This window comes from Nasonia vitripennis, chromosome 5, assembly GCF_009193385.2.
Source record: "Nasonia vitripennis strain AsymCx chromosome 5, Nvit_psr_1.1, whole genome shotgun sequence".
NCBI lineage: Eukaryota > Metazoa > Arthropoda > Insecta > Hymenoptera > Pteromalidae > Nasonia > Nasonia vitripennis.
The window spans coordinates 23,021,016-23,033,462 of NC_045761.1; the positions used below are offsets into that span (position 1 = coordinate 23,021,016).

The window sequence follows — 12,447 nt, forward strand, 5'->3', positions numbered from 1 at the left end:
GCGAAAAAGAAGAAAATAAAATGAAAATCAGAAAGTTGCAGCGCCCTCGGGGGCTATCCGAAATTAGAACTGCATCGAGAAAACGAGGTCGATGCGTCGATACGTCGGGGCTGTAAAAGAAAACAGCGTCGCTGCAGCAGCGGGGCAAGAAAGCGATAATGGCCTCTGCTGCGCTGCTGCAGCGAATACAAAATGAAAGAAGTAGTAGGCGAGCTCGCAGACAAAGGCCACCGCAGCAATTCTCGCATCTATATGTGTGTGTGTGTGTAAGGGAGAAGCAAACAGAAGCGGCGATATAGAGGCCGCGTAAGCGCGTATTTTGCCGGACTATTGAACGGCCAGGCCATACTGCGCGGGAGATTCGCGAAAAAATTCACGCCCGCTCGGCCGTGGCTAATGCGATGGCTTCGGTTCTGCCGCGCCGCGTGTTGACGCTGTGATATTTCTCCCAGACATGTGCTGCACGTAGCACACACGCAGCTACTCGGATTTTGCGTGTCGGGGGCATGGATTTGGTATCGCTTTCGGGGGATATTCTACTGCTGCTCTGGTGGATTAAACTACGACTACACCTGACGAGATAATGGAAATAGAACAATCCACCGTCAAGCTTTTGTGTACGAATGTGTGTACTTTGAAAGAAAACCTCTTTCCTACCCAGAGTCGAAATTCTCAAAGGAAAAATAGTAAAATCTAAATATAAATATACGTACGTGAACTTAGTTCAAAGGAACCGCGGTAAAAAGGGCAATTCCGAGAGTCAAGGAAAAAAAAATTGAAATTTGTCGAGTCTCTTTTTTACAAAGCGATTTCGAACTAAAAAAGCAACCCACGGGTCGACCAAAAATAGGTCACGCCGTATACAAACGCGATTTCACGCCAAATCATCCGAGCATATATAGTTTGTGTAGAGCTTCGCGCGTAAAAAATCAGAGATTTTCCTGAAAACACAAAACCGGCGGTGCAGCCAATCGTTGAGATAGTAAATATTTCGCACCGACTGCCGGAAAACAAATAAAAATCGAGTGCCATTTTTGTTTACCCGTAGAGAAAAACGAATACGTGTAGCTTTAATACATCGAATTACAGGAAGAGTTTAAATTTAATTTTAAAGCTTCGAAAGCGAACCAAAAGGCTGAACTGCCAACTGCTGGTCTGATGAAGACAAATGACATTTTCGGAAAAGCACTGCTGATTACACAGCATCAACTAGCTGCAAATTCACTACTGGCACAGAAGCGCGGCTTGTTTGCAGTGCAAAGGTAATTCGCCGATGGGAATAGAGCTAATTAACATAACGATTCGCCATTCGAAACTTCGCGCTAAATTAAATATACACGTATAATATATAATACCAGCGGTATAAATCGAACTGCATATATGCTTTGACGCTATCAACCGAATTCCATTTAGTATCTGGAATATTACCCTCGCATGTACATCATTTAATTCCCGCATTCCCCTATTCGCTATTTAAGCTCTCGAAGCAGCAATAGTTTCACGGCAGCGAAGTCTTCGCCAGTCGCAACTTAATAACACATTCGCGACTGTAATGGGATGATGAAAGCCAGTAGTGTAAAGAGAAGCAATCGAATGTATAGTTTATATCGATTCGCCCAAGCATAACTTCGGATGGGGTATCGCAAGCCACGAGAATATAGCTCTGAGCTATTAGGGTTAATGATCGGTATGCGTGCGCAAAAGTTATACCAACGGTTCGCTGGGTATTTCCACCTCGAGACGGTTAAACGGAATTCGAGCGTGTGATTCCTTTGTTCGAATAAGGTGCGGAGATTATAACGTGACACGAATGCCATTTGCGATTCGGGAGAAGCTTGCGTTTCGCGTTATTTTTTTCCTTCAAAAGGATGTTAAGTAGGGTCAGTTTTTTTTAAGTATGACCTTTGAAAGCTCATCATCCCGGTATTCTTCAATTCGAAAGTAATGAAGAACGGAAAGCTCGAAAAAAGCTTTGAATCTCAAATCCTGCACATTATCCATTACCCTATTTTAACGAAGAGATGAATCGTCAGATTCTTCCGAAAATTCAGCGTCTTACCGAAGAGATTAACGCCTCAACTATATAATGCCCATAAAGCTCGTTCGAGAGAATTTATAAGTGTGTCGGTGCATAAGTATATTCCACGAAATTTTTGGCAAGAGCTCACGCTTCGTATAATAGCTTTTTCGTGTATAAAAATGCTCGCCTAGCGGAAAGTACACAAGAGAATGCGATAGTGCATTTCTAGCTCGCGGGGCTTTCGATGCCAGTAGAACGAAAATTATACGTACACAACACCGCAACGTTGAACCAACAACATCGACGAGTGGAGCGTGAGCAGATCGACGCGTTGGTACATAGGTAGTTTTCAGCCGTAACGCGTGTTGAACTTTGTTGTTTTCTTAAGGGGTTAAGCCTGGGTTAAATCCTGCAAAACAACAAAAAGATATTCTTTTTACCAAAAAATGTTTGATTTGATGTAATTTGAAAAAAAATTCTATTGAAAATATATAAAGTATACACCATTTTTATCGAAAAAAAACATGTATATACCTTGTAAAATCATTGACAAAAAATTTGTTGCTAGCAATGTTTAATTGATATTTTTTAGAAATGTCTCTCGATCGGTCCGAGGAGACATGTTTAAGGTACATTTTAAGCCCAGATAGAGTATAGAAGACGGTCCCGATCTTTCAAAAAGCCATGGCAAGTGACTAAAAACACTTATTTATATAGTGAAATGTCATGAATTTTGGTCAATGATTTTACAAGGTATATACATGTTTTTTTTCGATAAAAATGGTGTATATTTTATATATTTTCAATAGAATTTTTTTTTCAAATTACATCAAATCAAAAATTTTTTGATAAGAAGAATATCTTTTTTTTTTTTTTTTTTGCAGGATTTAACCCAGGCTTGACCCCTTAATGCTCTTCGAATGGTTTGTAATCCATGGAGAAATGGAGCTTTGGCTGATTTTAGAGCTGATGGACAATAGATGGACGTGAATCCAGAACTGTTTTGATGTTGCGTTATAAGCCGAGATTTGGAATAGTGTAATTCTGATATTATCGCGGGGATGTGGTATCATTGTCAGAGGCAAGCTGTGATCTGGATGTGTCCCAGGATGTTGATCCTCTGTCCCTATACACGTGTTATCGTCATTAGCATAATTTTAGACAGCAAAATTATGATTAGAGGCTTTTAATTAAAATCGCTTTTAATTAAAAAAAAAAGGAAACAATCACGCAGCCGACAAATTTATAACGCTTCCACCGCCAAAACATACGACTTTTCAACACTTCGCGTATTCATTCCCAAGCATCGATATATCGTTTCAAAATGAAAATACCACTATACCAGCAGCTCGTATTTCATTCACAGTCGTTGCAGAATCAGCAGCTTTTGCAAATTTTTCCAAATCCCCGTGTAGCATATTGCGCACAAAGTTCGATGAATTTTTCTCGTATATAACTTTGAGTATCAAATCCCCAGCGATGTAATACCCGCTTCAATCATCCGTCCGTACTGATTTCCTGCCAGCAGGTCAGCGATGACGCTGTACTTGTTTTCGTGTTTATGTAAAGCTCGCCGTTAGCACCGCCCTTTATTGTCCGTCTTTTTTCCCGGCGATTCTCTATTTGTCCGGCCGCGTCAGTAGTAAAAGTCAGTGCTTCGCCGGACCCGCCCATCCGAGCATCGGATTTATATCGCGGAAAAGAGGGACGAGTACTTTTTTTCTCTCTCGTTTTGACAAAGATGCACTTTGTCGTTTGGTATCTGGATAGGGAAAATGCGTTGCGCAATTTAAATTGTTGATCGACCGATGCCCGATCGAGTTCTTTTTTTAGACGTAACTCACCCTCCTCGTCGAGCAAGATGTTGTCCGGTTTGATGTCTCGGTGAACTATTCGATTCTTTTGAAGGTAGTCCAGGGCCAGGGCTATCTCCGCGACGAAGAGAATGACGCTTTCCTCGGTGAACTGAACATCTTGCTGCAGGTGGTATCTCAAGTCTCCACCCAGTAGCAGGTCTGACACCATGAACAAATCTTCCTCATCTGTCACGAGAATAATTATCAAGGGTTATTATTTTCTTGCGATTAACAATAGCTTTCGATTAAAATCTCGGGAGCGTCGCGAGTAGTTATCAAATGAAAATTTCCCGCGAGGATTAGCGAAGCAATCTCGGTTAACGAAAGTTTTCCAAGAGTTTCGCAGAGAAAAGAAAGAAAAAATAAGCCTCCGCGACCCATATTTTTCATAAACGTCGGACGAGAGATAAAGCCACCGAGAGAGAGAGAGAGAGAAATGAAGGAATAAAAATCGATTCATCATCAAAGCTAACCAAGCCGGATAACGACTTCCAATTTCAAGTTATATATGGCTGCACCTGGCGGGACAAATAAAGACTCGCCCTTATCTCAACCTCAACGAGCCATTCCACGCTCTCTCGCTCGTACGAAAAGCTCCGCATACACACAAAAATCTCTTCCTCTCTCTACCCTCCCGAAAAAAAGTAAAAAGTCATTAATACTTTTATCGCCGACGCAAACTCCCGCCAGTGGTGGAAAAAAGGATTAGTATAATAAAAAAGAAGAAAAAAAAGCGCAGAGAGTCTAGCGGAGAGGCTCAATTACCTTGAAAGCTGAACCACAAATTGACGAGGCAGGGATGCTCGAGCCGGGAAAGAATCTCGACTTCCCTGGCGACGTTCTTGAGGGCACCTCGCTCCGCGCACTCGCACTTGCGCACGTACTTCATCGCGTACATGTTGCCCGTGCGATCTCGTTTCTGCACTATGCACACCTGCAACACACGGAGTCAGACACACGGCTTCGTGAATCATACAATTTACTTCAAAGCTGAGATCAAAAAAAAAAAAAAAAACGCGCATGGGTGGTGGAAGCTTTTTACGGCGGCGTTTGATCTGCGAATAATCTCCTGTTTTATGATTTTCCGCGAAGCGCCGACGCTTGTATGGACAAGTTGTTACTGCCGGCGATTTTATGGCGGCGATTTCTTGGAAATAAAAAAAAATACATATACCCGGCAAGCGAATGGATAAAAAGCGCGTTTAGAATCGGATATCCATAGGGAAAGGTTTTCGATTGAAAATCGTTGTGTATATACGTGTTCTCTCGAGCTTTTTCATTTATCGTCACAGGGGTGTAAGGACGCTAGAGGTAGTTATAAACGGAGGGACGTTTATACACGCGCGCGAGAGCGAAAGAGAAGTTACTCTATTTTTACGAGGCAGCCGCGGTATTTTTTTACGCGGACCTTTTTTAAAATAGCCGCCATATACGTGCATCCTCGTGCTTTACGCGGGTATTTAGAAACCGGCATTAAAGGGTGGTTTATACATGGCGTAATAGCGTCGGGTACGACTGTTCGGTAAAATTTCACGCTATTCCCTCTTTTTTCGCAGTACAGCGCGTCGAATGGTTCTCTGTCATTTTTAGTTCAGCGGTTTAATTAAAATGCGAAATAAAAAGGAAAAATATCCTTCGCTCCTCGTTACCGCGCCTGTGTGCTCATCCGGTATCGGAAAAAAATAACATGTATGGGCGCTCTTAATATTCGCGGGCGACTCTTTCTTTTATTGTCCAAGGGATGCTCCGGGCTTCGTAATTTAAAATTGATAGAATGTGAGAGAGTCGCGCGGTTTTTTTAAATTTCAAATTTTAACGTCCCTTCTTATCGCGAAGTTCCGTAGACAAGAATCCCCTGTTTTAACGGATTAAAAATTCATCCACGAATTTCGCGCAAAGCGTTCTCTTACTTTTTAATCAAAAAAGAACGTTGTGGCTTTTTCGCGCATATAGCAATAGGTTTAGCGTATCAATCGATACACACCGCCGAAAGCTCTCGACAAGAGCTTTTCCAAGTGTCTTTGAAGCGCGTGGAATTTCGTAGCGTCGAAAAAACGTTATATGCTGCACCGCAGCTGCCTTTTCCGTCTACTACAAAATTCACGAGCAAACTTTGACCGATTTACAAGTATGTTAACCTACATACAGCCCGGAACTCCCTCGTCTCTTGAAAATTTTAAATAATTGATTAACAATAAAGTCCTCTCATACACTCGCGGTTCCAGGCCTGACTAGCAAAACGCATTATAACTAGTACCGCAAGAGATGAAAGACGCAACTCAACTCTGGCGGAAAGCATCGACATCATCATCGTGTATGCAAGCAGTAGCGCAACCGTAGGCTTGATTCATTAATGGTACGCGTATTACAAGCCTGAAACCGAACGAGCTTGCCAAAAGCGTTCGTGAGCCACTACATGTACTGTTGTGGACATAAACGGCGATTATGGCGTACACGCGAGAGCTACTTTCATAATACAATGGATAATAGATAAGGGTTTAGGACAACAGTACCTTGCCGAAGCTGCCCTTGCCGATGGCCCGCAGTATTTGAAAGTGGTCGAAATTCACTGAAACAGAGAGAATCGATGATAAACATGGGCCGCTGGAGATTATATCAGGGATGACATCGGGATATGGCTCTTTAATGGATGATGATGATGATAATGATCATGATAATTTCTATCGCGCGTGTGTATGTGTGTTAGCCACGTGCGCGGGTGCTTTAATGGGAGAGATGCTGGCATTATGCAACAACTTATGGCTATTACCGTCTAGGCATTGAGCGTAGAGTGCATTGCATTTGACAGGGGATGCTTTGCGCATCGACCTATATGCATTATGAATTCCGATGGTTAAAGAGGGTCGTTTAGGCTGAAGTGTTTGCTTTGGTTTTGTTTTAATTTCGCGTGAGAGACAAATTAGATTTAACGATGATTTTTCGCAGACTGAGAATGTAGACCATCGTTTTGATTGGATTCGTCGACTGATTACCATGCGTTCTCGAAATTAATTTACGTTCGTAAAATTTTCAACACACATGTTAAATGTACGATGGAAATTGAATACTGGACAAGAGTCTGGCATTAATCGTCATGAATATCGAATGAATGTTAATAATTATTTATAATAATCATAAAAATGAAGAGAGAAAATGTATGAGTAACGATGAATCGTTCAAGAGATCGAAATAAAGCAATAAAATTGTGAAAATTCTCCCTTAAATTATTCACACGTCAACGTATCTTTCGAGCTTTAACGCGCACACGCGCTATTTACATACTCTCTCTTGGAAACGTACGTTTCAGAGCTTTCAACTCAAGTGCATAATGCGAACGCGCACTGTATACATCAGATGTGTGTGCGAAGCCAGGCATCGCGTGTAATACACGCATTAAACTTTCCTGTCCCGCGCACACACACACATATGGAGAGAATTTGCGAGTATCCAGTGTTCGTTAGGTGGATATACTAACGCGGGTAGGTGGAAACCCGCTGAAGCAGCTGGGCGAAGGGGGAAAAAGACACGGCTTCCGGTTCTCACGCTGCGTTTCTGGCCATTAATATTAATTCTTCAAGGGGAGGAAAGATTTTGGCTCTTGTAGGGATTTGCCGGATGCTCGAACGTCTTTTATGCGAGCTTGCTTAGCATGGCTCGATTAACTTTATTTTTCTTCTGATACGTGTAATAATAAGAAGGCTACATTTTTCACAGATTTATCAGCCTTTTAAATACTTGCGGTTGTCGGCGTTTTGGGGTTACGCAGATTTAATTATTTTGAATGAAATATATTCCCATTTGTTGCTTTGGTACATATTTACAACTGCGTATTTTTTTTATCGGACAAAACAAAAGAGAATGTATTTTATATGCCTTCTATATATAAAAAACGCGCGTTTTAATTGCACAATTCAATGCGTGACGGTAAAAAAACTCGTTTCAATTACTTCGACAAAAGAATCTGGTATTTTTTTACTAATTGCAAATATGAGGATACTACATTTGGCTTTATGTGATTAAAAAAAAAAATTTTTTCTATTTGTATTGAATTAAATATGAAAAATATGTCTGTATCAAAATTCAAACTGCAAAATGAAGGCATGCAACCAACCGCGTCTAAATTAATTTAATTTTATAAAATCCAAGCAAGAATTCAAAATATGTTGTTTTAAACAAATTATCCCTTCTAAATAAAATCAGGCAAATAAATAACTTTGAATTTATATCCATACGAATAAAAGTTTAATCTTAAAGCTATGCAAACGAAATATCTGTTTGCATCATCCCAGTTGTCCCTAATACCAATACAGCAAATTGCTGAGGCTACAAAGCCAGGTGCACTGTTGTATTTGCCGTCGTCCTGATTGGACTAGTCTTGACGAAGTGTAAACAGAGGTGACAATGCACACAGTGAGACGGTGCTCTCGACAAATACACGAAAATCAATAAAACCTAATATCGTAACTGAAAATGCAATCGATGAATCATAACCAAAGGCTTAAGAGTCTATTCACCCTGTAATTGCTTCGTAATGCGGAACAAGAAATTGCTTTTAAATGCAGAAAGAATTCATCTCGGGGTTTCCGCCGTTAATTCCGATAAATAATGAATCGTGAATTATAGTATTGTTTATTTAATGAGAAGTTTACGGATGTGGGAGGTTTTTGAAAGGGCAAAACATAACCAGCAATTTTGCAGGGTAATCAAAATTGTAATTAACCCGAGCGTCTGATATGACGATAGTTCGTGCAGCTTGCCAAGTTTTTCCCTGTAAGTTAAGTTATGCGGCTTTTTTCATGAAAATGCAAATAGCTTCTTCAAACTTTTCAATGATAGCCCATCCAGCATACAAATCCACTTGCTTTTTGTTTGTACGTTTACTATAAATTTATTTTGTACACTACTAAATTAAACTTTACATCAAATAAATTGAAATAAACATGAATTTCAGTATTATTGAAGCTCCAAATCAGGATGAATATAAAATCTAGAGCTTCTTTCAAAGGTAACTAATCAAATAGGGCTTTCAAAGCTCACATTTCAGGCTATCTCAGAAAAATTGTAAGCGCAATCTCCCTTCGACATTTAGAAAAATGCTGTATCCCTACAATCGATTGAGCGTTCCTCGCAATAAATAATCCGAAATTATCGCATCAGACAACTCGACCCGTAATTATGAGGACTTGCAGCGCCGCTACGAGACATCAAACACTGCACCCGGGACTGTATGCATACACGCACATAGTCTGCGCTGGTCTAAGGGCTTGTACGCGTGAGAAGAGAAAACTTGTTAGGGGAAGCTTCTCGAGCTCTAGAGGAATTCCACCACGGGAGCAATAATTCAATGTCACTAATTCGGCGACGAGATCATCCTCGCGGAGATATGTCCTCTCGAATGTACACCCTCGAAGTTTTAATAGATTTTTCACGGACCACCCGGGCTTTTATCGGGGCGGGAGTATAAATTCGACGTTCGTTTCATTCGGGCAACGTTTCACTCGGGCAACTTTTTCATCTCTTCGGTAGCTCTCTTTTGCATGTTTGTACGCGATGCTTGCTGAACAACTTTGATCGGGCAAAATATTGACTCAGAGCTTTAATAAATTGAAAGGGTGTACGAGGGTGGACGCATAATTTTTTGTTCGGGCGTATGGCTTACAAGTTATTGATTGTTTTCGGTGTATGAATAAAAGATGACGATTAAAAAGGGGCTTGAATTGTACACGCTTTTTTTCGCAGCCGCGGGTTTAATTAACCCCCTTTCAAAGTGTGCTAGCCTTTGACGTTCTTCGCGCGAAATCAGAGTGAAATTGGCTTTGTGGCTTTATTACTTCGGCATGAAGAAGCGGCCTGATAAAACTTTTCAAAGGTTTTTAATGTATCACTTTTCAACTTGCGAAGTGTAATTGCCTGCAGTTAGAGTAGGGAACGAAAAAGAGGAATAATATTCTGAAAATTTTGCATTAATTATATGAATTGAATCAACGTGAAACGATGTTTGTATACATACAATTACAAGTGAAGCGGTTCCATTGAAATCCGATTATAATTACTGCTGGTGCTTCGATCAACAATATTGCACATGTATGGCCGAACATTGTTACTAAATAATTTCGATGGGGTACACAACCGACAATAACGTAACGATTACTCATCACTACACGCATAATTGATTGACCTCCTCTCTCTCTCAGTCTGGTTCTGGGACTGCATTATTCGCGATGAAATTTTCGCCGAAATGGAAAAAAGCCACGCAATTTGTACGGCAAATGAAAACAAGGGATGATGATTTTTCTGGGCACTAAAAAGTCCGCAAACACGAGTCGAGTCACACGGGCTTAATTAGCGGAAACATTTGCTCAAAGACGTCGCAGCTAGGTCTCGACAAGGAAAAAAGTTAGCGCATATAGCTATATACAACGTAGTTTATTCCAATTCGAGGTCGTTGCTGCATTTAAATGACGAGAATAAAAACAGAATGACGCAACAGAAAAAAAACGCATGTCGAAAGAACGAAATGAAAATCCATCGACAGGCACATACAGCGAGCCTCGCGCGCGGAAAATTAGACCGATCGATTAAACGCAGTTCCCACCCCCTGGAGCGGCAGCTACTATATCTCTCAGTTCTATTAGTTTCTTTAATTGCTGTTTTAAAAGCATCGTGTGATTGACCTGGAAAAAAAGCAACGAGACAAAAATCGAGAGGGAGAGAAAGTTTTTTTTCACAGCGACACGAGCGAGCGAGTTCTAATTCCCCGCGTTACTCTTTTTTTTTCTCTCTCCTTCCGTCTTTTATTCTGGACGCTGCTGGGACGGCAAAAAGTTCGAGCGCGTGCGTGAGTAAGCTTCTTTTTTCAGAGAAAGATAAACGAGTGTGAATGGTTTGCTGATTTCTAATTATTCGAATTTGCCTCTGCGCGCCTGATGTCCTCGTGGATTTTTCAATTCGTTATACTTGACGTTGAATAAGAAAATTATCACAATTTTTGCCGGGGAGATAAAAATGCATTGCCGCCGTTTCCACACATAGCAGTACCTCTCGTCCGTTGAATTATTCACGGCGTCGTCAAGTGTTTGCGCTCTTTCTGATCCGGGAATTTTTATGCAATTTTTTAATATTCATGGGCATTTTATTCCTCGCCTATTTCCGCACGTGGTGCAGCTCCCGCGCGCTACGTGCAGCTTAAGCGAGGAATATGGATGCACTTTACGCGGCTTTAATTGTAAAATTCAGCTTGACGCGGAGTTAAATGTCTTGTCTGCGTTGGAAGTACTTACTACGGCTAAATGCTATTTTTATAAACTTAGAAAAGATTTAACGTCTTTTAAGGTTTTCCGCTTTGTCAAGATTGTTATGATTCACGAAGTTATAACCGGTTATGAACAACTCAAGCTCGAATTTGTTACTTCTCAAACGCACCGCGTTGTAATAGTAATACTAGAACTTTGAAGGTATTCCGAAGCAGTATACCCTGTTATTGAGCATCTAAAGTTCTCGGTTGTTCAATATGTTCAATATGTTCATAATTGAATTTCGAAAACAGCATTTGATGAGTTTTGGCGTTTTTAGTCATCAAAGAATAAATTAGATGGAAATTGGCCGATTTAAAATGGTGAAAAAGCTAAGAACTTGGTAGTTTTCTTTGTCAGTTCTTGTTACAAGATGTAACGCTTTTTATCCTAGTTCGTTGGCAGTTCTTAGATCGAGCTATTTTTGAACAGTAATGCCTAAGATAGTTGATCAAATGACAACGTTTACTTGGCTCGGGTTCGAGTTCCCGGTCGCTCGAAATTTTTCGGATGTTTTTTCGCATGCAAATCATTATTCTATATACTTTCATTAAAAAAAAACTCGAATACAAGCCTGCTAGTAATGATTTTCTATTTCTAACCTCGAATCGCCATTAACCACGTGCACCTGTGTGTCGTATTATTTCACCAACTATCTTCGGAAGAAAATAGTTAAGAATACTCAATCTATAAACTGCAAAAGAACTAGGATAAAAAGCGTTACATCTTGTAAAAAAAACTGACAAAGAAAACTACCAAGTTCTGAGATTGACAACCTCAGAACTTCCAAATAACTTGGATACCGTTTCTACCAGGGTTTCTGCTTTGTTTTTCCAAGAAAGAAAAAACTCGTAAGTTTCCTGGATGCGCAATAGACTTTATGTACACGTGTCCCAATTAAACCAGCCAGATTTGCAAAGGCAGTTAAGGGGGTAATAGAAGGGACTACCGTTATATACCGAGATATAGTATATTTCCCCCATCTAAATTTCCAGGGTATAGATCTGGCGAATGCGCACGATACAGTCTTCCCCGATAGACGCACGGCTAAATAAATTTCCAACGTGTGGTATAACGGCGAGTGGCTTTATTGGCTTTGCCATGCTGGCAAAATTAGGCCAGAACTTTTATGATTTTTTTCTCCCACCGCACAAAGGCTGAATTGGAGCTTTTTTCAAGCCCAAATGGAACGGCTTGAATGAGTTTATTCATTCGAAAACTTTTACGCCAATAGCATTTGCCACGTCTGAAATGTCAATTATTGGGCCTTTTTCGCGCA

The 12,447-nt window shown here is 40.6% G+C and overlaps 1 protein-coding gene across 6 annotated transcripts in view; it reads right to left on the reverse strand.

Moving 5' to 3' along the window:
* Positions 1-12,447, reverse strand: part of LOC100123710 (serine/threonine-protein kinase 32A) — a 75,544-nt gene that overhangs the window by 38,192 nt on the left and 24,905 nt on the right. For all 6 annotated transcript variants that reach the window (XM_032600496.1, XM_001607354.6, XM_003426648.5 and 3 more), the window contains 3 exons: positions 6,390-6,445; positions 4,642-4,810; positions 3,865-4,062 (listed from right to left, as the gene is read on the reverse strand). In XM_032600496.1, the coding sequence (XP_032456387.1) occupies positions 3,865-4,062; positions 4,642-4,810; positions 6,390-6,445 (423 nt within the window). The remainder of the gene's footprint in view (positions 1-3,864; positions 4,063-4,641; positions 4,811-6,389; positions 6,446-12,447) is intronic.